This window comes from Denticeps clupeoides, chromosome 1 (assembly GCF_900700375.1).
Source record: "Denticeps clupeoides chromosome 1, fDenClu1.1, whole genome shotgun sequence".
NCBI lineage: Eukaryota > Metazoa > Chordata > Actinopteri > Clupeiformes > Denticipitidae > Denticeps > Denticeps clupeoides.
In genome coordinates, this window is record NC_041707.1 from 14,135,625 (window position 1) to 14,163,393 (window position 27,769).

The 27,769-nt window shown below is 42.1% G+C and overlaps 1 protein-coding gene across 11 annotated transcripts; it reads right to left on the reverse strand.

Annotated features, from left to right (window-relative positions):
- Window positions 1–1,681: 1,681 nt before the first annotated feature.
- On the reverse strand, window positions 1,682–27,538 carry zgc:103755 (CAP-Gly domain-containing linker protein 4). 11 transcript variants are annotated; one of them, XM_028983424.1, is made up of 17 exons: window positions 27,420–27,538; window positions 23,109–23,255; window positions 20,856–20,995; window positions 20,181–20,274; window positions 19,645–19,806; window positions 18,972–19,090; window positions 16,304–16,549; window positions 15,319–15,454; window positions 14,905–15,036; window positions 11,015–11,059; window positions 8,907–9,080; window positions 8,433–8,573; window positions 6,560–6,683; window positions 4,326–4,352; window positions 3,922–3,986; window positions 3,758–3,833; window positions 1,682–3,655 (listed from the first exon to the last, which is right to left on the reverse strand). In XM_028983424.1, the coding sequence occupies exons 2-17, from the start codon at window positions 23,239–23,241 to the stop codon at window positions 3,265–3,267; spliced, it is 2,205 nt and encodes a 734-aa protein (XP_028839257.1). In that variant the 5' UTR covers window positions 23,242–23,255; window positions 27,420–27,538; the 3' UTR covers window positions 1,682–3,264. The 11 variants fall into 11 exon arrangements, with proteins under 11 accessions (XP_028839257.1, XP_028839266.1, XP_028839221.1 ...); XM_028983433.1 differs by lacking the exon at window positions 27,420–27,538 and adding an exon at window positions 25,295–25,353; XM_028983388.1 differs by lacking the exon at window positions 27,420–27,538 and adding an exon at window positions 24,287–24,372 and having other exon boundaries at window positions 1,682–3,634.
- Window positions 27,539–27,769: the final 231 nt, after the last annotated feature.

The window sequence follows — 27,769 nt, forward strand, 5'->3', positions numbered from 1 at the left end:
GAATTACATTTCTTCACATCTCAAGCCCCAGACCTTTATCAAACTTCTGTGAACTGCAGAATCACTTCACTTTCTCACTCGTAATAACTCTTACCGTACTCTCACATAGCCCTTAGTTTACAACAAGCAGGCCCATAATCAGAATCGGGTCAGTGACTTTTGAAGTGAATGACATTGATGATCTGGTTACAGTGGCACCTGTCAAGGGGTGGAAGAAGTCAGTTCTTCAGGTTCATGTGAAGGAAGTGCGGCATGTGGGCAAGTTACTTTGACAAGGACCTAATTGTGATGCCAGAAGCTTGGGTCACATCATGTCCAAATTACTGTTCCTGGTACGCAGTCATGTGGTGAACCAGTGACATTTATGCACCTGGTTAGTCTTCTACCTTGGTTGACACACTGGTAGTTCTCAGGCTCTCCCTAGTGGTAGGTCAGGAATATCAGATTATTGTCAATAGGTAAAACACAGTTGTTAATGTGTGCATATTTTTTGATATAATAAATTATAATGAAATCTATCTATATATATATATATATATATCACTCACTCACTGTCTGTCTGTCACTTATCCACAAATTGGGGTCACAGCTGCCGGCGCCCATCCTGGGGCTCATCCAGAAATTACCAGCCTGCCGTAGGGGCACACGCACATCACGTATATGCTCACATCTACAGCCAATTTGGAGTCGCCAATTCACCTAGTATGTGTGCCTTTGGAGGGCGGGAGAAAACCTTGAAAAGAACCTTGAAAGCACGTAGACACCAGACACACAGCAAGATCCAGAATTCTGACCTTGGAAGTGTGAAGCCAGGTCACCAACCACCGCATGTCCCTCAATGACAGAATAAGGCAAGCTGATGTGGTGCTCTGTGGTCTCGATGTTCTGCAGGTAAACCTTGCATCGTGCATTTCTTGTGGTTACTGCAAACATCTTGGTAGATCCCAGAAGACAGCGATTTTGGCAGAACAGAGTGGACCTACACAACTTCAGGCAGGTGAATTTATTGTGGTGCCTGTTACGTGGTAATGCACAGGATTATATTAATAGTAGTGACACCTTTGTGAAGCAGGGGGCACGGTGCACCTCTAACGACATTATGTCAGACGGAATTATGCTGCTTTTAAATGTCAGCGGCTATCAGGCGTCGCTAAGCGGCGTGAGAAAAGGGGAATTTGCCTCAGTCCTCAGGTTTAATGGTCACATTTACACTTACAATGCTAACACATAGTTATATTTATTGCCAAGGCACTGTACCAAGATAAGCCCCCACACCCCCTTTCCAATAAAAGCCATTTAAAAAGGAACACTGACATGGAAATAATCTGTGATTTCAGCAGAAGACGGAATTTCTTGTTTTGGTGGATGAGTGTGTGTATTTGTGTTAAACATCAATAGAAATAATTGATAGATTTTGCATGCCTGAATTTTTGGGGGTTTCTTGACTTTTGCTACTAAATTAATTTAAAATATGCAGCCCAGTAAAACACAATTAGCTACAACAGGATTAAGTCCACTAGATTTAGGATGTTGTTTGATGAGATAACAAGCTGTTTAAAGAAGAAGAAATTAGGAACCTGCAAATTGATTTAATAAATTAACTATTGATTTTAAAAACATTCCTTTGAACCAAAATTAAATTAGGATGGGACAAAGCAGTGAGGGAACACAGTACACATGCTTCAAATGGAAAATCCTCTTTAGTACTTTCTTTACAAATATTGTCTTTACAGCAGACAGACCCTCTTACTTCACAGTCAGCAACTGACAAAATGTACAGAGTGCAAAATACCAACAGATATACCTACAGTACAGTACAATTACCATCACATACACACTCACTCAGTCGCTCGCTCACTCACTCACTCAGACACACACAGAACCCTCACATAGGAGACCAGGAAACCAGGGGACCGAAGAAACCCACACAGAAACCATACCCTTCGCGACAAGCCTTCAGTGTTTCTGAAACGCAAATCGGTGCCAGTCACCAATGTCATATTTTCATTTCTATATTCACTGAATAAATCGCATAGTGTCCGTCCCTTTTCCCTTTGTACATTATGCACAGAGTGGTAAAGCAGTGCTGATTAAAGAACATATACTTTATATATGAGCGAATGCAGATTCTAACATAGATTTTCCCTATTAGTAACTTAATTTACCCTCACAAAGGATTATCTAATATCCCAGTGCCCTTGGTCTGAAACCAGCTAATCTTGCTAAAAGGCCTGATTTGCCAGATTATCCCTTGGGAGGATTTATATTAGGGATAATAAAAACCCAGTTACTAGTTGGTCTCAGAAGTGTTATTTTGCAGATTTAGTTTGGGATGGGCAAAATCTACATAAATTATCACATTTTGACTATGAATATTCATATGCTCACCAACTGAATTCTAGGGATGCAATAAAGCTTTTATTGGGTAATGAACTGTCAATCAAGGCATGAGTCTGTTGATGAATTATGTCAATCACTTCATACATAACTATGAGAAAAACTATGTATTTTTTTCTATGAGTTTGGGAATGTTATTTGACATAAATAACAAAAATGTAAAAAAATACATATTTAGATTTTTTTGGGGGGTGATTTTTTACCCCCAGGGTTAACGTTATTCTGCCCCACATTATTCTGTATTTTGAAGCATTAAAGTGCTCTATATTTGCTGTGACCCGAGTCTCTTTCGTCGTTGCTTGGATTATGCTCAGATTTGTTCATGAACTTAAGATGCCAGGTATCAGTCCAGTGTTTCATTCTTAAAGTGCTCAGAGATGCCACATTCATAAGAAAAAAGTCACCAAGGGACAGAATGTGGCTCCTACAAATGCTACTGGCAAAGCTACATCTAATGATAAATACTTGGAGCAAACAGAATCTTAAAAGGTACAAATATTCTGAACATTATTGCACCAACAGACACCCCACATCGCAGGGACACCTCAGCTTCAAATATTCAAATTAATTTTTCTTTCACTTCGATAGCTGTGGTCATTATTAGTAGGTAGTATTTTAAGTGCTTAAAGGAAGTGCCAGGTTAAATTAACGTCTAATTAAATGTCATAGCTCCAAATGTCACTAATGTGTAATTAAATGTCATAGCTGCAAAATGGAGAAATGAAGATACATATTCAGCTCTTCAGAACACTGGTGCAGTGGACAATGATGAAAAGGTTGCATTTCTCTGTGGACAGTCCAGCCATGTTTGTTAGCTACAGCAGAGCAGGAAGAGGATGGAGGGGAGCTACAGCAGAAGCGTCATTCTCAGCTGGCTTCGTCCACCAGCTTGGCACCATTGATGCCCCGGTAGGTGACCCGGCTGGGCCGCACCAGCACCCCGTGCCCGGGCCTGCAGCAGAAGTACCGGCGGCCGCCCACGGAGCCGTCGTTCTTTCCCCGCGGACTGCGGAGCTCCAGGCCCAGCCACAGGCCTGGAGCGAAGTCGGCAGTGCCCAGGTAGCGGATGGTGCCCATCTCGTTGGCGCTGTTCAGCAGGACCTGTGTGCCCAGTTGGAGTTTGACTGCCTTGTCCGATCCGGAGGATGCTCCTGTGGTGGTGCTGGCAGAAGTCACGCTGGAGCCCCAACCGGCACTGGTAGTGCTCCAGCGCCGGCGTATACTGCCTGAGTGGTTCCTGAGTGAAAGAGAGCGAGTCCTTACATAAAGGACACCGAGGGACAATTTCAGATGAAAAAATCACATTCAAACCAATACGTTAATAGGTAGGATGTTGGACACAACGCAAGACGTAAGGCACCTGCTGACTGGGGCCTTGTGATTTTGGTACTTGGGTGTAGAGAGAGCTGAGGTGGTGCTGAAACTGCGGCGAATCCCTGAAAACACAAAATGCATGCATATGCATCGTAAAAGCCTGATAACCAGCAATGCTTAATGGGTCTGAAGTTTAAGTTTCGACCTAACCTGAAAATGGCCGAGCGAGCCGCGAAGAAGAAAGCTCAGATAGACAGTCCACAGAGCCATGAATCCTAAATTTGAAAAAAGAGACAAAGGAAAATGAGGGGGAAACACTAAAAATGGCAATTTCTGCAAATACACCATCATTCAGAAAAGTGCCTGAGCAGATGTTATTGACAGTGATGTGCTGCTACAAGTGTCCATTAGAAGAAGCTCCAGAGTTCCTGAAACAGCTAAATGTTTACTCTAAAATCTAAAAGCTTTTATAGACTGAGGCAAATAGACAATAGATTTGTGGAAATATATATATATATGTGTGTGTGTGTGTGTGTGTGTGTGTGTGTGTGTGTGTGAGTGTGAGAGAGAGAGAGAGATACATCAAGTCTTTTTCAAGTCCAGACACATCTGACCTGCTTTGAAGTTCTTTCATTGTCTGCCTGTTTGCTCCAGGAAGTTAAAGAAACACAATCACAAATGGTACTAATCTATACAGAATCACAACAACAGAAACACTTAACTTCATGGCAGTTTTGCCAAAAGTTTTGACAAAGAGACTTACTAATCTCATTTGTGGCATGACTTTGTCCATCTCTCTGCTCTCCACTCACTGTCTTTTGTTGCACTACCTGCACTATTTTTGCACCGTCATGTCCCATCTGCACTTCAAATGTATTTTTGCCACACCATTTGCTCCAGATAACAGTATTTCAAAACCCTGGTGCACTTGTATATGGCTAGGCTGACAACAACAAAAAACGACAGAATCTTGACTGCTAAAGTATGAATTTTGTTATAATAGCCACAACAGCAAGAGCAGCATGTTACCAGTCATTCTATGCAATGCTGCTGATTCCTATTCCTAATAGGAGTAAGTGCGCCATGAAAACTAAAAAAAAAAAAAGAACAACAGAACTTATTTCCATTCATTCACCGCCGGACAAGGTGGTGATGCAGACAGATGCTCAAGCTTTCATTTATCTCCGGCTGCAGCATCAATCATCTCATCCAACAGGTTAATTAAGAGAAAACATTTCACTTCCTCCAACGCTGGGGCTTATCGCTCAAACAAGCAGCTTCCCATGCATGGGCAAATAAAGACGGAAAGTCAGGAGGCTACAGGGCATAGAAACGATGCAGAGCTAATAAAGCATGAAAAGAGAAAGTGAAAGATGGATAGATATATATAAACACCACATCAAAACTGCTCTGAGTTGTTGACGCATGTGGTTGGTATCTAGTACTAAGTTGTTATCAGTGGATCCTGTATGTTAGGAGGCTGGGCCAATGATCAGATTTGTTTTTCAGCACATCCCACAGATGCTTTGGGGATTTGGAACATATTGGGGAACATACAGTACAGGCCAAAAGTTTGGACACACCTTCTCATTCAATGTGTTTTCTTTATTTTCATGACAATTCTCACTGAAGGCATCAAAACTATGAATATGTGGTGTTATGTATGTAACCAAAAAAAGTGAAATAACTGAAAACATGTTTTATATTCTATTTTCTTCAAAATATCCACCCTTTGCTCTGATTACTGCTTTGCACACTCTTGGCATTCTCTCGATGAGCTTCAAGAGGTCGTCATCTGAAATGGTTTTCCAACAGTCCTGAAGGAGTTCCCAGAGGTGTTTAGCACTTGTTGGCCCCTTTGCCTTCACTCTGCGGTCCAGCTCACCCCAAACCATCTGGATTGGGTTCAGGTCCGGTAACTGTGGAGGCCACGTCTCCACTTTTTGTTAAGTACGTAACTCCACATGTGTTCATTCATAGTTTTGATGCCTTCAGTGAGAATCTACCAACGTAAATGGTCATGAAAATAAAGAAAACACATTGAATGAGAAAGTGTGTCCAAACTTTTGGTGTGTACTGTACATATAATGTTCCTTAAACCATTTCCCTACCAATTTTGCAGTGATGTTTGTAACCACTGCCACTGCTATAAGGTAAAACCAATGTCATGTATATGTCATTATATATGATCTAAAACATGTCAGATTATCATCCACACAAATATGTTTACAGCAGGTGACATCATTAACAAGGTTAACAACAAACTTAAATACTGTTCATCAAAAATGTGACCTGGGTTCCCATGATCTGACACGTTCGGTCTCAGTCATCTACTATCACAGTTTGTATTTCTTAATAATATACACACTTCTTGACAGGTGCCATTAAAACCATTATGACCAAAGTTCACTTTGCCTGTGGATTTAATGTTATGGGTGGTTGGTGTGTAAATGAATAAAAACTGTGAAACCGTGAAGGATTGCCTGCATCTCGTTAATTGAGGTTCTCTACACTGCTAACCTTTTCCTTTTAATTCTATACTTGTCAGCACTTTTTTTCCTCGTTCTCCTCCGGGTCCAGCTACTGTCCTTGTGAATATGTATGGACAGGACCTCCATATCGCAAAATTAAATTGCAAATAAAGGAACTTTACAGAGGAGTCTGAGTCAACACTTTTAGATATCTAAATGTCTAATGTGAGGAAATTAAATTTTGCGCCAAAAGACCTTTTTAGCAAAAATATTTTATTGATCATAAGAGCTTCATGGGGATTGTATAATTCATAATGTAATTTTTTTTTTTTTTATTAAATTAAACAAGGTGGATTCAAATAGGTGTGTATGTGTACCTCTGAACACGGGAAGGAGGGGCAAACACTCCGTGTTTTGGGGGGCAGCTGAAATATCGGACCCCTCCTACAGAACCATCATTCTTCCCACTGGGCTTGTCCAGCTCAACGCCCAACCAAAAGCCTGAGACAACACACACACACACACACACACACACACACACACACACACACACACACACACACACACACACACACACAATGTACAGAATTAAATCAACCAAGCTGCTTATTCCCACTTTGAGAACAGTTAAACTTATATAAAATACATAAAATGAGCTCTTTGGAGGAGGAAATAATGAACAGAAGAGTGTCGGGCTCAGCTACAGGTCCCAGCTGGGGGTGAGGGGCTCATTATTTAGCTAATCAATCCATGTTTTAAGTTTGTCTGAACCGTGCACTGCTGTTGCTTGCTGATGTACACATTACTTTTTTTAGAATGGACTGCATGACCAAACCAATGTGATTGAACCGAACAACAATTCCCACCCTGGCACTGTCGTCGAGGTGCTAGACCTGAAGCCCAATCACTCTCCCTGGGGTGCTGGGTAGAACCCCTGCAGCAGAAGACATCAGCAGTGAATAGGGTGTGGGTACAGTTGTATGGGGAGAGGGAAAAAAATGCCCCAATTTAAAACAGAGTGTGCTGAAAAAGCAGAAGTCTGGTTTAAGTTAGCTTCCATTATCAAGCAGCAGAAAAAAAAGAACTATTGTGCCTAGTCAGCTTGCCCATGTCTTCTGTCAATATAAAGGGGGAAATTAAAAAGTGAAAAGCCAAGATAAGGACATGGAGGTCAATCATTCCAGCAATAACAGCACAACCAGGAATGGAATTAAATTTAGCACGGTAAAGTCTTTCAGCACTTTTTTTTTTATTTATTTGTTGCAGGCTTACTGGAGACAGGTAGAAACTGCCCTCTTCCAATGCATGGCTTTAAGTCTACTGTTAGTCCTCAAATGGGCACTGATCTGAAGAAATGACCTGTACTACTGAAGGGTTCAGTCACGCCGTGCTGTCAATATATGCTTCAGATCTCCAATTGAATTTTCCAATTTAATCAAAGTTCTTTGTGAGCTCATTTGTGAGCTCATTGTTTCAAAAAAGAAACAAAACATCAAACATGGATAAGAAAACTAATTGTCAGATGCTTCTCACATCCTGGCATCTGCCCATCACCCCATATCCTGCATAGTTCTTGGCTTTTGCTTGTTGCCGACATGTCCGGCTAATTAGCCTGCTACATATCTGTTAGCCATCTGTGCAGACTTGGAGAATCTGTCAAATTAGATCTTTGGACAGTCCGTAAATCGAAATCTGGAGCTTTTGTCCAGTGTAGTTTCAAGTGATATAATGATGTGTTGTAAAGTTTTCATGTAGTAGGATGTCTGGATTTAATTTGATAATTAAAACATTTTAAGCAACAGTATAAGAAAATGTTTTAGAATGACAAATGTTTGCAGATTTTGAGAAAAAGTAAAAATTTGATGCTACATTACAAACTAGTGATGACATGTCCATATGGCATTATGCTATTGCACCATCATACTGCTCTGCTCTTAGATATTAACATGCTGGGCCCATGCAGCATATACTGAAAAGCATTCAGCGCACTTCTGTAAACTACAGAGACACAGCGCTCCGTGTGACTCTTGACTTTTGATTTATAATGGATTGCTCTGACAAAGAGCCCTCAGCAAACACTTGGAACCCCACCCCACCCCCAAGCTCCCATTCGCTTCAGAACAGCTTGCATGCGTGACTCTGCTTCTCCCCGAATGCTATATAAAGGGGAGCTCTGGGAGAAAAGGGCAACTTCTTTGACGATCATAATGCTGGGACCCCTGCGATACAACTGCAGAAAGTATGGCTCACCTGGGGCGAAGCTGGTCTTGCCGTAGAAGCGGACCACCCCAGTCCTCTGGCCCACCACCAGCACGCGCTCCCCCAGCCGAACCTCTGAGCCTTCATACATCGAAATCACGCTGCTGGCCAAGGGGGGTTGGCTGCGCAGCACTGAAGGGTCAAAGGCATGAAAGACAGAGAGAAATAATAAGTGAGAAGCAGGGGGAGAAGGGGAAAAAAAAAAAGAGAAGGGAGAAAAAGTCCATTGTTACCATGGCAACAGATCCTCAGTGTCTTAGCACACTCACTGTCATTATGACTAATACAACAATAATTTGATCAGGACAGAGAGAGATATCACATTATTAGGGAACAAAGCTAATGAAAAATTATGAGGCCCATTCGTGTTTAGACACAGAGTTCTGAACTGTTCTAAAAGGCACAGGCGACTGCTGTGTGTCCGTCTAACTGAAGCTAATAGCCCGGCGGGTAGAAGATCAGCACCGAGATGGGGCGTGGCGCTCAGGGGCCGCTGGGTCAGTGGTGGAGTGGTTCTGGACCTGGGAGGTGGACGTTCCTGCCGGAGCCGCTGCCGCGGTAGTGGTCGGGGTCGGGTAACTGGGGCATGTCTGGATTCAAGAGACGAGGACGAGGAAGAGCAGCTTCTGGAGAGTGTGCCTGTGAGATTGAAGGAAGAGAAAGAGGAAATTAAGAAAGAATGAGAACAAATGAAAGGTGAAGGAAATTAACAGGAAATAAAACTCAACCAGGTTATGTCTGAGTGTGTGTGTTTATTAGTATCTCACAATGACATCTGTTCCACAGTCACTTACAGACATACAGAGAAGCATTAGCAAGTCAGAGGCAGAAGTGAACAGCAGATGCTTCACTAAGGTGCTAATCCAACACCACACAGCATAGAGGACTGGACTGATTAGCTTAATACTGAACCCCTCACCCCTGGCCCGGACCTCTCTCTGAGCCCAGAGCTCATCTCAGCCAAATGTTAAACGTATCGAACACGCACTCCCACAAACAATGCCCACAAAAAGGCATTTGTTTGTGATCTCTCAGTTAGGCCGCTTGTAGGCCATTTCGGGGAAAAGGAAAGCCCTCACTTAGCTCTCACATATCGGGACATTTGCAGGGTGGGAAGTCCATTAATTAAGCAGGCTTGGAGGGCTCAAAATGATCAATGTCTGCCAAGTCCTTGGGAGTGAGCCGGCCAGTCTGTGGAGTGCCCAGAAAGGAAATCAGGACAGCCACATTCAGAAGAACAGAGCCATATGGTTCAGTATTAAAGCTCACTGTACTGCATGTCCAGGCAAAAGGTAGTTTTATTTAATTTAGTCAACAAAGTGACCACAGCCTGTTGGGTCACTTTAAAGCCCAATAGCTAGATAAAGTAATTTTGGTTACTGGTGCACAGCAGCTGCTTGTGATGGTAACCGTATGCATGCGTGTTGTCATATTAGCTGCACAGCCTGGGCTGCAATGACAAAACTAATGTTAAAGCAATGGGAAAACTGCTGCCGACTGATCTAGCTCAACAGCAATATTGGAGGGACATGCTAAATGTTTAAGGTGCTTTTCTTGCTGTAAATAACTTGCTTCCTGCCTGAGCCAAGGACAGCTAGTATAATTATCATTTGTTTAATGTCCTTTGCAGTGGTGCAGAATTGCAGCCACTCTGAGCCAGTCACACAATGAGATTTCCCCAGGACGTGCCGTGTCGGTGTCTGTAGCTTTGGATGATTATGAGGAGGGGAGCCGCCTATAGAAGTTGAGGGGGCATTCAGAGAAATTACATCATCAACATCATTCACCAACCACAACGTTTGGCGCAAGCAGGAAGTCGTGTCAGCGTTTTTCCACATTTTTTTTTTTTTTTTACTAACCTACTGTCTCACTTGACAGAACTAAAAAAAAAAACTGAAATGCTTTGCACATTTTCAAGCCATGATTTATTTTTTTTAGGAGAGGGCTGGAAAATACTTTGTGTGGGCAAAGCATGAGAAAGGGGAGGTAACCTTTCCCCGCATGACTACATAAGGGGAGAAATTCCAGATCCAACCATCTGAGCTGCCGCTCTCTGACCAGAGAAGCAGAATGGCCAAAGCACTCTTTATACATATCACCATTTCTAACCACTGCAGGACCATAGACAGGCTAGGTGAATTAATGCTTAATAATCTCACCAAGTGAAATTTTCATAATAGGGGACCATTAAGGTAATTGACATGGATGCTTTTTGTTTACCTCCAGTGTATGGTTTGACCTATGACAAGGACGTTTTAGGAACAAAGTGGTGACGTGGCTGCTGCATGCATGGGAGCAATGCGCTTGCAGTTATCAAGTGTGCAATTATCTATTTTTTTATTTATTTATTTAATCGTATGACAGCCCTAAAAATGACTGTAAATAATAATAATGTTTGTGTTTCCAACTTTTCTAGCATCACAAATAGCTGCTCATTGGTGCATTTGAATGATATATATTGTTGAGATCCTGTGAAAGATTGAATTCCTGGAGGAAAAAGTTATTGTAAATTGGTGTTTGGACATACAATGCATTCAGTCCATCCTGAATTTACCTCAGAATCCCCACTTTACCTTCCTCAGGACTTGGAGGGTCTTTGAGCTTAATAGAAGCTAAACCTGGCATTTCCCATATCACGAAAAAGATGAGGGGAGGAAAAAGAAAACAGTATGAGGAACCCGGTAAGATGGAACACAAAATCACAAGTGACGCTGCGGAAAGGGAGGGGTAAAAAGAGAATAAAGCAGAGAATAGAGAATAACGAGAATAAAGCAAGGCACGCCTAACTGAAGAGGCCTCAGATATGAGACAACGAAACAGTAGCATATAGAATTTTATTATTATTTTTTTTTATTGTGGGTGCATTTACTGTGGACTATCTACATCGGTGAGTCACAAAGACCAAAACAGGTGAGATGCCATGCCTATTGTCAGCCAGTCAAAAGCTCTTCTCACCTTGGGGCAGTGGTGGCCTAGCGGTTAAGGAAGCGGCCCCGTAATCAGAAGGTTGCCGGGTTCGAATCCAGATCCGCCAAGGTACCACTGAGGTGCCACTGAGCAAAGCACCGTCCCCACACACTGCTCCCCGGGCGCTGGTCATGGCTGCCCACTGCTCACTTAGGGTGATGGGTTAAATGCAGAGGACAAATTTCACTGTGTGCACCGTGTACTGTGCTGCTGTGTATCACATGTGACAATCACTTCACTTCTTTTTTTTTTTTTTTTTTTTTTTTTGTGCATGCTGGCGGATGCCCCACTGCTTACTTTACATTTCTCTCCACCGCAATACGGCCTCTTTCTGCAGCGCTCGTGAATGACGAGACAAGCTTCCATCAACATGCCTTTCATCAGAAGACGTTAAGTGATTCTGTCCACTTCATTTAAAAAGAGACACCTTCAGACGCTATTTGCAGCTCTTCCCTTTTAAAACGTATGAAGGAGAGACATTTTAATGGATTACAGGAAACTGGTAATTTGAAGATAACCGTTAATTTCAAAATTTGTTACACATGTGACTGTTTGGGTCTCATCTTTCTTGAAGTGCTGTAATTACAGAAATTTGATATTGCATAATTATTATGTTTACCATCTTAAATCCCTGCGTTACATAAATCCTAATTACAGCTTCATTGGGATCTGTTCCGACCTTTTGAAACAGAAACAACTTCAGTCCACCAGGTGACCAGCTGTGTGTGGATAAGAGCGTTTTCAAGCCACAAAACACACAACTTGTTTAAATGAGTGCCAGTGTGGTGAGTGAGAACGTCCTCACTAACAATTAATGGCTCAGGATCTCTCTCACAGTGTGAAACATATCAAAAAAAGTCCAAATCACAGGAGGCAGCAACATAGCTACTGACGATTAACTAATGATGATTCCCTATTATTTCTGACACCAAATTCATGAATCAAAGTTCTGTTTCTAATGCAAGTGTACATATATTTATTTTCAACAATATTTGATAGACTGGCTGTTGTTTGCTGTAACCAGCACCAAGAGAGGGTTACAGGTCTTTATTATGTAACAATCATCAAAAACCCTAATGATTTCAAGATCTGGAATATTCTAGACCATCATACATAGAGTGGTCTTCAAGACTTATTCTTCATATGCTATGCAATCACCTGGGCCACACCGTGTGTGTGTGTGTGTGTGTGTGTGTGTGTGTTTGTATATATGTGGAAACCCTGCACTGACACCACTTGCAGGCTCACTCTACCCTGGAAGGGGGTCCCTCTCTGCATCACTCCTTCTCAAGGTTCCTTCCTTTCTTTTTTTTTTCTCTCCTAGAGTTTTTTATTGGTGTGGAGTCTTTCCTTGTGCACAGAAGGGTCAAGTGTGGGGGGTGTCAACTGTAGGGCCTGTCAAAACCTATTGAGACATACTGTATGTGATTTTGGGCTATATAAGAAAGGAGTGTTGTTGTTGTTGTTGTTGTTATATGCCATGAATGATTACACTTAAAAAATGTACACATTCCAAGATGCACAACCATGAATACACACGCACTGATTCTAGTCCATACCCTAAACTTAAACTCAGTAACCAATTCCATCCCTTTCAGCCTTTTAAAACTTTTTTATATTAATATTTTTTGCCACAGTTAGTTCTGACCTGGCATTTCAGTTGACACCTGGTACTGACAATATCTCCCAGGTGTGACCATCTGCTCCATAAAAGACTATGTTCTGATTACAGACATACAAAGATATAAACACATACAGTGCATCCGGAAAGTATTCACTGCGTGTCACTTTTCCACATTTGGTTATGTTACAGCCTTAATCTAAACTGTCTTAAAAGCAGAATTTATTTATTTATTTATTTATAAATTTGCCAAAATCTCAAGTAAACTTTTTTTCACATTGTCATTATAGGACGTTGTGTGTAGAATTCCGAGGCGGGGAAATGAATTGAATCCATTTTGAAATAAGACTGTAACATAGCAAAACGTGGAAAAAGTGAAATGCAGTGAATACTTTCAGGATGCACTATACACACATGCACAAAATAGCACACACAAACTTATAAACACAAACAGGACAACTAACAAACGCATATGCAATATAGATGACTAATCCACACACACAAAACACAGACTGCAAAATCATAAAAACACAAACCATGAGCACACTTACAAACACATCACACAGTACTGAGAGAGAGGGTTACCAAATACAGTACATACACACAGCCATAGACCACAAATGTACACACACGAACATACACAACACAGACTACTAACACAAAAATGTCAACATCTTCTCACACACACACACACACTGTTTCCACTTTCTCCTTACTAAGTTCACACTCTCGTGATGAATTGCTACCTGGCCATTTAGGTTGTCAGAGGAGCTGGTTATTAAAGCAGCTTAATTGGACAATCAATCAAAGCGATTCATGAAATTCCACTGTTCTCTCCCCGGCCTGTTATTCCCATCACGTCTGGATTACAAGGCACCCAAGGGCAATGAACAGGACGTGCACACCAGGAGGGATGGGCAGGCTTCAGAGATCAGACTCTTTTGTTTGCTGCTGCTGTCACGTTGAAAATGCTGGAAAATGTCAGGATAAATAACTCCTCGCCACCAGCACTGTACATCAGCTCCGTGAGATTAAAGGTTGCGAGGGGGGTGAGACGACGACGTCATATTGAAATAAAGTGCAGCCCGCATGGGGTGAGTGACTCACTGGACCCCCCTACGGCCCAGAATATCCCCAGGCCTCCCAAATTGCGAGCAATACACAAACTCCGCCCTCACCAAACATGACTCCGTACTCTCAACAATTTCATTGCCGCGCTGCTGGGGGGCAAGTGAGTGCGGTCGGGGAGGGGGTTAAGGACAAGACGGGGAATTTGGAAAAGGAGGGAGCGGGTGAAAATAAAAGGCAATAATAAAAAATAAATAAATAAATTAAAGCCAGACACTTCTGATGTGTGCAGAGCCATCAAGCCTGTTGGTGATGCCAGTAATAAATACGACAGCCCACACAGGTATGACTTTTCTCTTGGAGTGGATCAGTCTTGCTTCTCATCGGCATTAGAGTAATAAACACCACTTTACACCATTACTGCGGGCCTCCCCACGGGTAAAAAATTCTGGGACACACGCCATTTGCTGCACCGGCGCATTAATGGGGAGTGCGCCAAGTCAAGCGCTCATGTGCGTTTTCTCGCGCCCCTGCACGTGTGATCTACAGTCACGTCTAGCACATTAGTGGCTTGATGGCAGGGAGAAAAGGGCCTTGGGGGAAAGCTGATAATGAGAGGTGGGTGATACGTTGGATCGGCTCCAGATGTCCTCCTCCGCCTGCCTCCGGCCTGCAGGGACCCTCAAACTCTTCATCGGTGTAACTCCCACAGGCCTGGTTTTCTCTTCAGCTGTGGGGTTCAGTAAAGCCCCCCCCCCCCCCCCCCCCCAAACCTCACCCACCCACGTCCCAAAACCTTGAGGTTACCTGTGTTGACCTTGGAGGTGACTCGCGACAGGTCCAGCCTCCGAGGGGGGTGGAGCGACGCTGGGCTCGTCCGTGGATTGATTTTGTGTCGTTCAGAGGGTTTGCTAATCTTCGAGAGTGGAGCGAAGATCCCTGGAGGTGAAAGGGGGAGGGAAATCGGTGATAGAAAGACAGCAAGAAAGAGAGAGAGAGAAAGTGGAGGAAGGCGGGAGAGAAGAAGGAGCCGTTTTAAATGAGTCATTTGTTCCCAGACTGTCGACAAGGACAAAGACAACTGCGAAGGGCAAGACGGGGAATGTGGGGGTTTTTGTGAGCTTAACTGGGTTAAACGTGGGGGAAAAGGCTAAACCGAGAGCTAACGAGCAGAGTCAAAAGCACTCAATGGGCAGGTTAATGAGGGGAGGTCGTTCGCACCGTGTTTAGGAGGGCAGGTAAAGTACTGCACGCCAGCTACCGAACCGTCGTTTTTACCCTCCGGTTGGAGAAGCTCCACTCCCGCCCATAGGCCTCCGGCAAACTCTGTGCCGCCACAGAAGCGCAGCATGCCGACCTGCACAGAAACAAGATGAACAGGATCCCTCCTCATGCCCCGTGCAAGAGAGCAAAAGGCAGCGGTTATTTCTTCATTGGCACTTTTCGAATAGAAAAAACACCTGTAAATAAATAAATACATGATGAGTTATTGGACATCTACATGCATAAACAGGCATGCTGAAAAGGACAAAAATAAGCGTTAGAGCCGAAGCGCGGATGAAAGCGGCAGGGCCAACGCGGAAGCGCTCAGGAGATAACAGGGTTTTGATTAACCAATCTGCAAATCCTAAGCTCGCTGTGATTTCTCCCCGGGTGCGCCGTGAGATTTCATTATGGTCTCATTCTTTGACACCACATCTAGCTGAGCTTCAGGAGTGTGTGTGTGTGTGTGTGTGTGTGTGTGTGTGTAAAGACTGAAAAACAAAGTCTTAAAATGTGCAATTAAGTAAAAGACCAAGTGGTTAGTGGTTAACAGCTCCTCCTCCTTCAGTGACCATCAGAGACAGGAGAGCAAGCAGAGACCATGAAAAAACACACACATTCCAAAAACAACTATTTTTTTTATTTATTAATAGGGATAAGCATAATTTAAAAGCAGAAACATCATCTTAATTAAACATGATGCTTAATTTGATTTAATACCACAGAGCTTTGATTAAAGACTCTGTGTGACAATAAATCATGTCGGTGTGTGTGGTACGATGTCCCTGTAAAGAAGAGTAAACTAAAGTTCCCAGAGCTTCCACAGACAAAACAGAGGCTGAAGGAGCGTTGCTGCGGCGCCCAGCGTGTGGCCACCACTTCGTGATGCTTTTTTTTATCAAAAGGAGATGAATGAGAACATAAAACGGTGCCTGTACTGTACCTTCTGACTGGCGATGACCACGCTGTCCCCCACGCGGAGGCCCATCTTGGCGAGCTGAGCGCGAGCCTTATCCGATAAAGCTCCACTGGGGTAGGAGTGAATGAGGGAGAGAGGGGAGCATGGCTGGGGTAGGGCCTGCCTGAGCAGGGTCCGCAGCTCTTTGGCCTGGGCTGCAGCATCGGCCATTTCCAGGGGCATGTCCAGAGGCTCGGGCACCACGTCGGCTGGACACTGGCCCTTCTCGTTCTAAAAAACAGGACACATCACGCCAAGGTTCGACAGAAGCCATTGCTACTCCTCTGTATCTAAGAGAGGACCCGCCCAGACCTATTCCGTGGTGTTAAATTACTTCTGTAGGGATGATTGACAGCTCTCACACATCCTACTTCTGGATGTCACATGCAAGTCTGGCATGCAGTCCGGTCTCCACCCTCCCACCCGTATCTTTGCTCATCATGCCACACACGTAATACCAAACCAAACATGCAAATAGACTATCGGTACTCTGAAACAGCGAGTCTGACATGTAGGAACATTGCCCACATGCTAGGTCTTATACAGCATTTTAATATATATTTTTTTTATTATATATGTTATTATAAAAAGAAACTGCCTTTCTGCTTTTATTTTCATACACTGTTTTCCAATATGCTGGGTCTAGAATGGTTCTGGTGCATGCACTCATCGCTAAGAAAGAACATTAGGCACCAAGTCTTACAACAGCTTCCAAAGCCATCAGATGGCAATAAAACGAAGTCTGACAGAGAGTGACTCTTGTGCATTGTGAGTGGAGAAACAAGGGCAGAGTGTGTGCTCTTTTTCTCCTAGGTAAATGCTGCAGATCCTGCTTACAGTTGACATTTGTTATGCCTCCCATTAGCTTTAAACCGATATTAGGCGAGAGCTGTCATGGCTATCGACCGTGGGTCTTTTCGCTTTTACTCGCCGCCAAAGCTGACGCTGCACAAAGGGGTCACCTAACGCAGACGCGTGATCTTCTGAGCCATGATCCGCTTTTCAAAGATCCATGTTTCCCTCTTACGGCGAAACACGGTACTGCAGCCTGATACCATAACTAGCCTGGGTTCAGAAAAGGAAAGCCAGTGTTCAGTATGCTTCAATACTCAGTTCTTGATTTTAATGTTCTGATGCAGTGCAAGACCTTTGTTGGTGGTTAAAAAAAATTGTTCAGGATTTATTTAGGATGCATAGTTAAGTGTATTGCATCGCCATGACATTGTTTTACAAATAAGCAGAAAAAAAATCTTAATTTAAACGTTTTTAAGTATAAATTTGTTCTGTATATAATCTGTATATTGAGCACTGTCTGCAAGAAGTCCTCATTTATATAAAGTATGGTATTTTGTACTGTTCTTTAACATTACTTCTGTGTGTTCTACATACTTGGCCAACTGTAGATTTTTATTTTTATTTTTTTGTGACAAATTTGTCCTACTTTGTGAGAGTGGGCAAAAAAAAAAAAAAAAAAAAACTCACATCACTCAAGAGCACAAGCGCGGTCAAACACCCCAGTCACAATCCCACAAACAAGGTTTCATTCAATACAGGCCAGGAAGCCAGTGGCTGGAGTTCAAATGTGTCCTTCAACAGTGAATCGCGGGGGAAATGCCGGACACGCTGAGGTAAACGGGCCGTCTCACTCAGTTTGAGAGGGCTGGCACTGACTAATGACAAGCAGTTGTAGGGAATTATTATGGTCGACCATGTCACCTGCAATGGGGCGGGGTATATGAGGGATGTGAGCCATCACTATGAGAAAAAAAGTTAAAAATCCAGTTTCCTGCTTAGACGAAACCATCACTGGATGTTAATTATGAAGGCGTAGAGAGAAAAGTCGCCCCCTCCCCGCAGAAGGTAAAAGCAAATAACGCGGGTGTGGACGCAAGCTCAGTGGCATCGGCTGTTTCGGGAGATCGCGACCAACCACCCCCCCCCCCCCCCCCCCCCCCCCCCCCCCCCGCTGCTGAGCTACACAGGTGTAAAATTAGTGTAGGAAATGAATTAGCTCAATTAATTACATAAGGACGCCCATGGGGGAGGAGCTGAATGAGGAAGGTGTGTGTGTGAGTGTGTGTATCAGTCAATTTGGGATCTTGATGCGGGGGATGTTCAAATTCCCGGTTGCGTGGTAGAGACTGTTCATGGAGGTAGGATCTGCATTTTTTTTTTTTTATTAGGGCTGTAAATTGAATATTTCATTGAATACTGAAAAAAGGATCACATTAATTCACTTTAATGTTGTTAGTCTTAAACATTACAGGGTATTTATTTAATGGAATTTAAATGAACATGAGGGGGCAGTGACTGTCCTAGCGGGTAAGAAAACAGGCCAGAAATAATTAGGTTCCTGGTTCGAGTCCCGAACTGCCAAGGTGCCACTGAGGTGGCACTGAGCAAGGCACCGTCCCCAAACACTGCTCCCCGGGTCCCTGTCATGGCTGCACACTGCTCATCAAGGTTGATGGTTACAAGCAGAGGACACATTTCATTGTTTGCTGTGCTGTGTTTCACAATCACAATGGCGATCACTTCACTTTCATGACCTTTGTCTCATTTAGAACAACACGAAAGGTTGGATAACAGAACTGTTTTTACAAGCTGCGCTATGAAGTGTCTTCAGAGGCAGGAAAGATTGACAGCAGCGTACCCTGAAGGCCGGGTTGGCACCCAGCTCCAGCAGGCACTTCACAGCAGAGGTGCACAGGTTGGCAGCGGCGATGTGCAGGGCAGTGCCAAAGTCAAAGTCGCTGCAGGTGGCATCCACTTCTGAAAAGGAGAGGTCATAAAGGTCAGATAGCAGATCCTCAGCGTGCATGTGCAGAGCAAAAAAACATAAAACTCTAGTCACATGGATGCATTTCAACAAGCATTATCTCTAAATATGTAATTCTGAAAAAATATAATGGTTACTTTTAATTTTAGCAGGGCTAGGAAAATAATAACACTGACAATTGAGGTATTCATGTTTTTATGGGTGACTGCAGCAGTCTGCACCTTCATAGGTGCACACTGTGTAGTCTGATATACACAGAAAATAAAATCAATCATGATTTCTGCAGACCAGGCCATCATATCCATATCAGGAACAATGAAAGAGCGAAGACCTACACAGCACTGATAAAAATTACTATCACCACACATTTTGCTTTGGTAGCTTTCAACTCTTTATCCACTCACAGTCTAGATAGAATGTAGAGAATAAACCAAATAGAAAGAATGTAGAATGAAAAATCCTATATCGGCTTTCTAAGGTTTTCTATGATTGCTTTTGCAAAAAAATGTGGCTGGGCTGTAGACCTGTGCCATGTGCTCTCTCTCACCTCCAGGTTGTGAGGCCTGCAGCACCACCCGAATGAGGGGCGGCACATCAAAGTACGCTGCATAATGCAGGGCACTCATATTTGTCCATCGGCTGCGTAGAGACGGTTGTGCCCCCAGCGCCAGTAACCGCCCCGCGAAACTGGCTGCCTCCTCCGCATCACCTGAAATAATTTCATCCAAAGCACTGAAACCTACAGCATTGTGGCATTATTAATCAAATATATTCAAATAAATTATTAACAGGAATATAAATATAAAATGTATAATAGCTTAAAATGTTAATATTTCCTAAAATATCTCCTATAATAAATATTCTATACAAAAAGTATGATTGGTGGTACCATCATACTTTTGTATAAATATAAAATATGTATGTGTGTGTATAAATATCGCATTTGCGGTGTTAAATGCCAACAATAGGTAAATGCTAAAAAAGAAATTAATAACATTTCAATATTTTCTTCCGCAAAGTATTTATATATTACTTTATTTATTTACAGTACATTATTATATTTGTGGCACTCCAGTAACTCACCAATTCCTGGAGCTCCCGCTTTACAGCAATAATGAAGCAGACTCATGTCTGTCAGCCCATCCCTGTCATTCACACCACATCCTCGCTTCAAAATCTAAAAACACACAGAAAACTTTCAGTAGAAAAGTTCCATTTAATTACGTGTAAACCCATGTGACAGTAGCAGAGCACCAAACATAATAGAACTGACCACAGTGGTCACAAGAGTGCAGAGCATTTTCACCGCAGTGTGATTTCTTGAGAGCATCCCTGTCTCTTTAAAGCTTGCTTATTTCTTTAAACATCTGACTCAGGGAGAAGATTTGGGAACACTGTGGCATTCTCAACATGCTTTGTAACATAATGATTGCTCTTATATACAATAAAGTAAAATGCTGCAAAACAAACCGGCTGCCTTTTATTATATATGGCGCATCAGAACCATCCCCTGGGCCATCTGATCACACAGAACCAACAACAGCACCATCATAGTGAAATAAAGTGGAAGTGGTTTTTAGGAAGTGGCTGACCTCGTGCCAACAAGGCCGTACACAATCACATCTAAATCCACTTTGTTTAAGTTTAATGCACAAGACATGCCCTCCCAATGCCCAGAGTAGATTAAACAACAGACAAGAAATGTGGTTGCCGGGATCATGTGGACGCGAGCGTGAACACGGCGGTAGCAGGGCAGACCTCGTTGCCGATGAGACTGATGTTCCTCTGGACCTGAGGAACCCACTGCCTCAGAACTGCAAAAAGCTCAGGTACCGTGGTCCGTGGGTCCAGGAGGACTTCCCGGCACTGTGGATCGTCTGGATCAAAGAAAGAGAACTCTGCAGGAGAAATATATATGCATAAAATTAGGGTTGTGCGATATGGCATAAAATTCAAATTGCAATAGAAATTTAACCATAGACGATAGACGCTATCAAGGCACTGCAGCAGAAAGTTGTATATATTTTTTTTACAGATACCAACATATAGTATAACCGTATACCAGAAAAATCTATATCTGGGCCCTTCTACTGAAAGTGGACTTTCTGTAACACATAAGTCAAGCGAAATACAAGTGATTATATAATATGTTAATATTTTATGTATTCAGCTGTACAGTTTGCATTAAAAATATTTTCAGAAAAAATGTAAATAACACTATGCTTGTTCATAATTTATCATGCAGTCCCTCCAGGATCCCAAGATTGTTTTTTTATTCTTATTTTTAAAATCAGTATTTTTATGACCTTTAAACTCTAGATTTAGGAGTTTGTGCTCTCGCCCAAAACTAATGCGTCATGCTGCAAGTAGGTGTGATTTCGTGCTTGTGATGCAACTATTTAATTTTTGCATTTTCCCAGTATAATGAAAATCTCTTCCAATGGCCAAATTTATATAGCATACATAGCATACAAATTTATCTAGTATTTAAATAGCATACCTACGTGAAATTCAGAATCCTGTTTTAAGCCGTTTATAAATTTTATTTTTCCAGTACCAAACAATTTCTCTCGTAAAAACATTATGTATTTTAAGCTGAAGTAGCTATACATGCCCATGGTCTCAGTAGGTAACCTTTTCTGTAACCTCTGGTGCTTTTCCTCAGAATGTTCTAATTACTTTAATTAAATGTGATGTGACACAAGATATATGTTGTTCTATTCCGGTTGGAGGGCATGCTTAATAATGCATGTCATGCTTAATTATCTTAATTGTGAATGTACAATAAAGACCAGCTACAGTTAACCTATGGTTGAGTACAAACATGTTTCTCTTTCTATGCCCCCTTGATGTCTAAAGCATGAGTTAAAATATACAGGATCAAATGCTGAAATTAAAACTTTAATATTTTATGTGGATGGTAGTACCTTAGTGGGTAACAAACTTTCCAATGGACCAGATTCAATCCCCACTTGCTATCATTGTGTCACTGAGTAAGACACTTAATCAAGCTATCCCTGTCACTAGTCATTGTTAGTCACTCTGCCAAAAATTCTGTAATTGTGATGTGAAACTGACAGTTTACTGATCAGCACCACTTTACTCTTCTGAAATATCTAGGAATCACATAATTTTTTTCAGAATACTTGACAAATTTAACATTAGACCATTTAGTCATCAGGACATGCATTATCAGATGCACCGTGGAGCCAGGCAAAATCCATTTAAGGGCCATTTTTAAATTGTTTACGTCCACATAGACATGAACATCCCCAAGAGACTTGATCATTTTGTTAGCAGTTATGTGTTCAAAAGTCCACTGACTGGTATGGAAACTTCATGTTGAACAAATGTGACAATACCAGAAATAAATTTCATTCATCATTATGCTTTCATGCTAGAATAGATAAATTGAAATTGACTTTAATTTGAGGCTTGATGTATGTTGGCCTAATCTTTTATATTAAGTGCAGACACAGCAAATGGAAATATAAATGGTCTTTTTACTATTGCACATTCACAAATCGGGCAGCTCCATCTAGTGGATATTAAGAATTAGGGTTTCTTGAGAAAAAACTGATGTATTCCATAATCATCGGGATCCATTTCTCATTGCACCTAGAACCTGAACCTAAGCTGTAATGTATTGTTTTACTTTCACCAAGATTTGCAGATCACCAAAATGAGACACGATTTTCTGACTCGAGTCTGATGGAGCAAAACGCACCGGCTGTTTAGCACTAAGAAAAACTCAAATGGAAACGAATTTGGAAGGAGTTAGTGCCAAATCAATACAGACAGCAACAAAAAAATGAACAAAACATCTCACAATGCTTCTGTCAATAGCTGACAATGGAATTAGACCCCAGTTCATCCAAAAACCAATTAGAGATCAGAGAGCCTTGAAATAAGCAGCTTGTTTACTGAGCTCATACCAGACATCCCAGAACGTGACTATCATTGTATTACTCCTGTGCACGTTTCCTGCACACCGCAGTGCTCCGGACTCACCACAGTCTGATGGCATTGGGGCAGAAGCCACTTGATGAATGACCGGTCGCTCCGCACAAGGGGACAGGGTAGTGCACTTCCCATGGATTGAGCCTCCTGCTGAGGACACCGGCAGCACATCCTCCCTGGTCATGTCCCCCCCAGGCCCTGGAGGAAAGAAATAAGCATTGGTTAAGGGTGAAAGGGTGCATCGGTTAAGGGTGCATTTGATTCAGCTTCTAGGGCTCATAATATAATTAAAAAAACAATTCACGTCTTAGTCAAGATTGTGTGGTTTTGAATTTGACGCGCAAATCTCTTATGTTAGTATGAAACAGCAACAAGCAATGGCCGTTCAATTTTTATCAGAGGGTTCTGAGAGTTTTGTGTGTGCTTGGGGAACATTTTGCACAATTAAGGGTTGAAAAAATAATGTACTTTATTACAGGCAACACTGTGCTATTTAATTTAGTCATTCGCTCATTGAATCCCCGTTGCCCTATTACTACAGCACATGTGAAATGCCAAAGCAGCACAACAGCATCTGTGTATCAACAGTGCACACACAGGATGAGACTAACTCCATATAACATATTAATATGTGGCAAAATGCTCTTTTCTGAGGTTCTGTTTCAAAAGATGTGCTGGTTCCATAATGATATTGGTTGAGGAATTGTATAATAAATTGCATATAGTTTTTCATACATTTAGAATGACACCAATAATACTGCAACATATAGAAAGTAGTATGTCTTGCATGGACAGTGGAGTGTTGTGTCTCAATTAAATAGAAAAAATAGAATCAATAGAAAAAAAACACACACACTCAAACATTGTAGGTCTACATAACCCTTGAAGAAGAAACACCTCATGCTTGAGTTGCAGAAGGAAACCGCATCCAATGCCGATACTACCATGTTCAATAAATCAGTATCAGGACAAGTATCAGTGCTCTCCATCAGTGCATACTACACTGATTAATAAAAAATTTAACAGTACTGAAAAGCATCACTTTGTGCAGAGAGTGTACAGAAAATGTATATTATTCACTCACTGTAACATCTCATAATACATACTCTAGTGGCAGCAGTGAAAATTTCATCTGTTTAAACAATGTGGGAAATTATGATACATTATATACTAGAATAAGTAGCAATCCGTATCTCGCACCCCAAGGCAAAATGGCCATCAGTACTCACCATTCTTAGCCTGGACAGGTTCTCTCAGACGACCATCCATAGAAGCAAAACTGAGACAATATGGATGTCTGCTGTCCTAACTGACCAAGACCCAGGGTGCTGCACCGCCACAATAAAGTTCAAGTTCAAGCCTCACCGCACATCCCCAACCCACTTTAACACCCCCACTTATCCATGGCTCAGAGTCTATTTGTGGAGCAGACATCCCTGGAATTCAAGTCCAACAGTTGACATAACCTACCAGTCACAACTCTCTCGTTCCTGGATACTATATCAGCTAGTACTCAGTATTAAACTAAAAACCAGCCTCAACAGCTATGTCTTTTTATGTATATATGACACAAAAAAGCAATGTCCACAACAAGGTAATCCTAGTCATTGTCTCCTAATAAAATTCCAAGAGCTGTTCCTGCTACCTCCAGGACAGTTCAGAACTTGGCAATGCAGTGATTACAACTACAGCAGCAAACAATCAGTCATTCTACAGCCTGCCCTCAGTGATCCCATTATGTCTTCAGGAGAAGGAAAAATAAATTAAACTGACAATCAAGTAATGCATTAAAAACAAAATCACGTTCTATTTCATCATATAATAAAATAGTACTCATTGTTATAGAAAACCAAACTATAAATCTGCCTATAAGGTTACTGTTATTTCTGCACAATGCAAATGCCTATTTCTGCACAGTCTAAAGGCAGCAAGTAAATTACCGACAGCCCAATGGCAAATGCAGGCTGTTTTGACAGCATTAAGGTTGCAGAAGAACATGCAATCTCTTGTTGCTTTACCTACTTAAAGATGCTTGATCAGAATGGGTAAAGTGGTCCTGTGGAACAGACAAATCATTCTCGCAAAGCTCCATTGCAAACGCAGCTCAGATATCATCCATATCACACCCAACAACAAACAAGGGCTATCTGAAGTGGAAGCAGTGCAGACAGTGAGATCAAACAACAGAAACAACAATATACAAAGTCTTCAAAATCCCCAAGATGCACTTTTCACACCTTTTTCAACAGGGCAGATAAACAGTGTCTCCTCAGAAAGTCCTCTGAGCCACACAGCCAGTTCCTGGTTATTCTTCCTTCATGCCAGCACGCCATGCTATCAGTTGCAGAGCAGGGATCTGCTGTGATCTGGGACAGAATGACACGTGGAATGGTCTGGGCTCCAAGGACCGGGCCGGGAATAGCTGGTCTAATATGTGTTAGACTCACATCTGCAAAAACTTTCCCACCGCACATAACAGAAAAGTGCTGTCTCAAATCTTAAAATAACAATATTACACATCACATTACATTTAACATTTACATTAAAGGCATTTGGCAGACGCCCTTATCCAGAGCGACTTACAGCGTGCTTTCATGTTACCATCGATGAAGTGATCAATTCTGGTTCATTAGGACCCTCAACTATGAATACATCTTTTTACTCACTCTGTTGTAGATTCTATACATAAGTGAGACAATAAGAAAGTTACAATTTAATCTAAATATTCTTTAAAGAGGAAGGTCTTGAGCCGACGTTTGAAAATACTCAGTGACTGAGCTGTTCTGACCTCGAGGGGAAGTTCATTCAACCACCGAGGGGCCAAGACGGAGAAGAGTCTAGATGAATGTTTTCCTTTTACCTTCAGAGATGGAGGGACCAGGCGAGCAGTACTGGAGGCTCGGAGTAAACGAGGTGCAGTGCGAGGTGAAATAAGGGCTGTGAGGTAGGATGGGGCTTTGTAGGCCAGCATCAGTATTTTGAACCTGATGCGTGCAGCTACTGGGAGCCAGTGGATGGAACGTAGCAGAGGGGTGGTGTGGGAGAATTTGGGAAGGTTGAAGATCAGTCGTGCTGCAGCATTTTGTGTTAGTTGTAGAGGTCGGATGGTACATAGAGGTAGACCACCGAGAAGGGAGTTACAGTAATCCAGTCATGAGATTACTAAGGACTGAACCATTGTCTGGGTGGCCTGTGTTGACAGATAAGGACGGATTCGTCTGATATTGTAGAGAAGGAATCTACATGAGCGGGAAAGGTTGCTGATGTGAGTCGAGAAGGAGAGTTGGTTGTCTATTATTACTCCAAGGTTTCGGGCTGTGAGTTGTCTAGGTAAATAGCAAGATCCTGATGTGGTGAAGAATCTTCTGGAAGTTCAGTTTTGGAGGGATTGAGTTTGAGATAATGATCTGCCATCCAAGATGAGATGTCAGTTAGACATTTCACAATATTCGACACAAGCACAATGTACCACAGATGAGGTGCACATGGTGCATATCCACAAGTACAGAACTGGATCAGCAATATTACAAAAGTCCAACACCATGAGAATCTATCAACAAATGGTGGAACACTGGATGGTATGGGAAAGGCATGATAAAAGGGTGCCAAATGAACATTAAACATTAATGTTTTCTGTATCAGGCACCGAGTTGGAATGCAATTTTCTGATCTAATAAATCACAGATACTGACCTTTTTAGCAGATATCAGCAAAAGAGCCAGGGCAGCATTTACAATTTAATCAACAGGCACATCAGGTAACTGAGCACACTTATTACAAGTGGGATTAATTTTCCACATAATGCATAACTGCGTGAAAGATTTTTGTATTTATTTGGGCCCCTTTGTAAAGGAGCTGCTTATTTTGGCATAATTCATATTGATAAATAAACTCTTAATGAGGGGTTTCGAACATCCCCGCCTCCTCTCAGAGCAGTCATAATATATATATATATATTATTATTATTAACATATAAATCCTGATTTTTTTTTTCTTTTTTTGTTTGTTTGTACATCTTTTGACAGACCCCAATACTCGTTTCTCTCGCGAGATCTAAAAATCACCTTAACTGGCCAACCAAAGAGTTCCTATGCCTGCCTAAATGCACCTCTGCATCAAAGCCTCCCGCCACCCACCCAAAAAAACAATAACGATGTAATGACGTTGTATACTTTCACCAGTTACCAGTGTTATCCGAAACTCGAGTAATGGCCGTAATGCCGCATGTAGAACACCTGCTAAGGATGCTCAGCATCCCTAAACGGACAGCTAGCGAGTTAGCCAGTGGCTGTCAGTAGAACATCACCACACTGAACAAATTACAATTAATGACAACATAAAGGAAAACGATTAAGGGCCTACCTGTGTTTTTATAATTATAATCCTTTTAAGGATATGTGTTTTGTAGGTGGAGTCAAGACGGCAGTCATGATGAAGCGATTAGCTTCGCAACAGCATCCAGAGAGCGTCTGACTTCCGGCTCTTTGCAATTTCAAAATAAAAGTCAATTTCAATTATTAATTACGATCTTCAGCATTTTAAAGTATTTTACGTTAAAACGACCCAAACAAAATTAAAAAGCTGCATACAAATCCACACCCTGCTGCCTCATAATAGATAAAAAAAACAAAATAATATAGGAGCCCAGTGGAGAGAGTGGACAGCTTCCGTTACCTCGGTGTTTACATCACGCAGGACCTGTCATGGTCCTG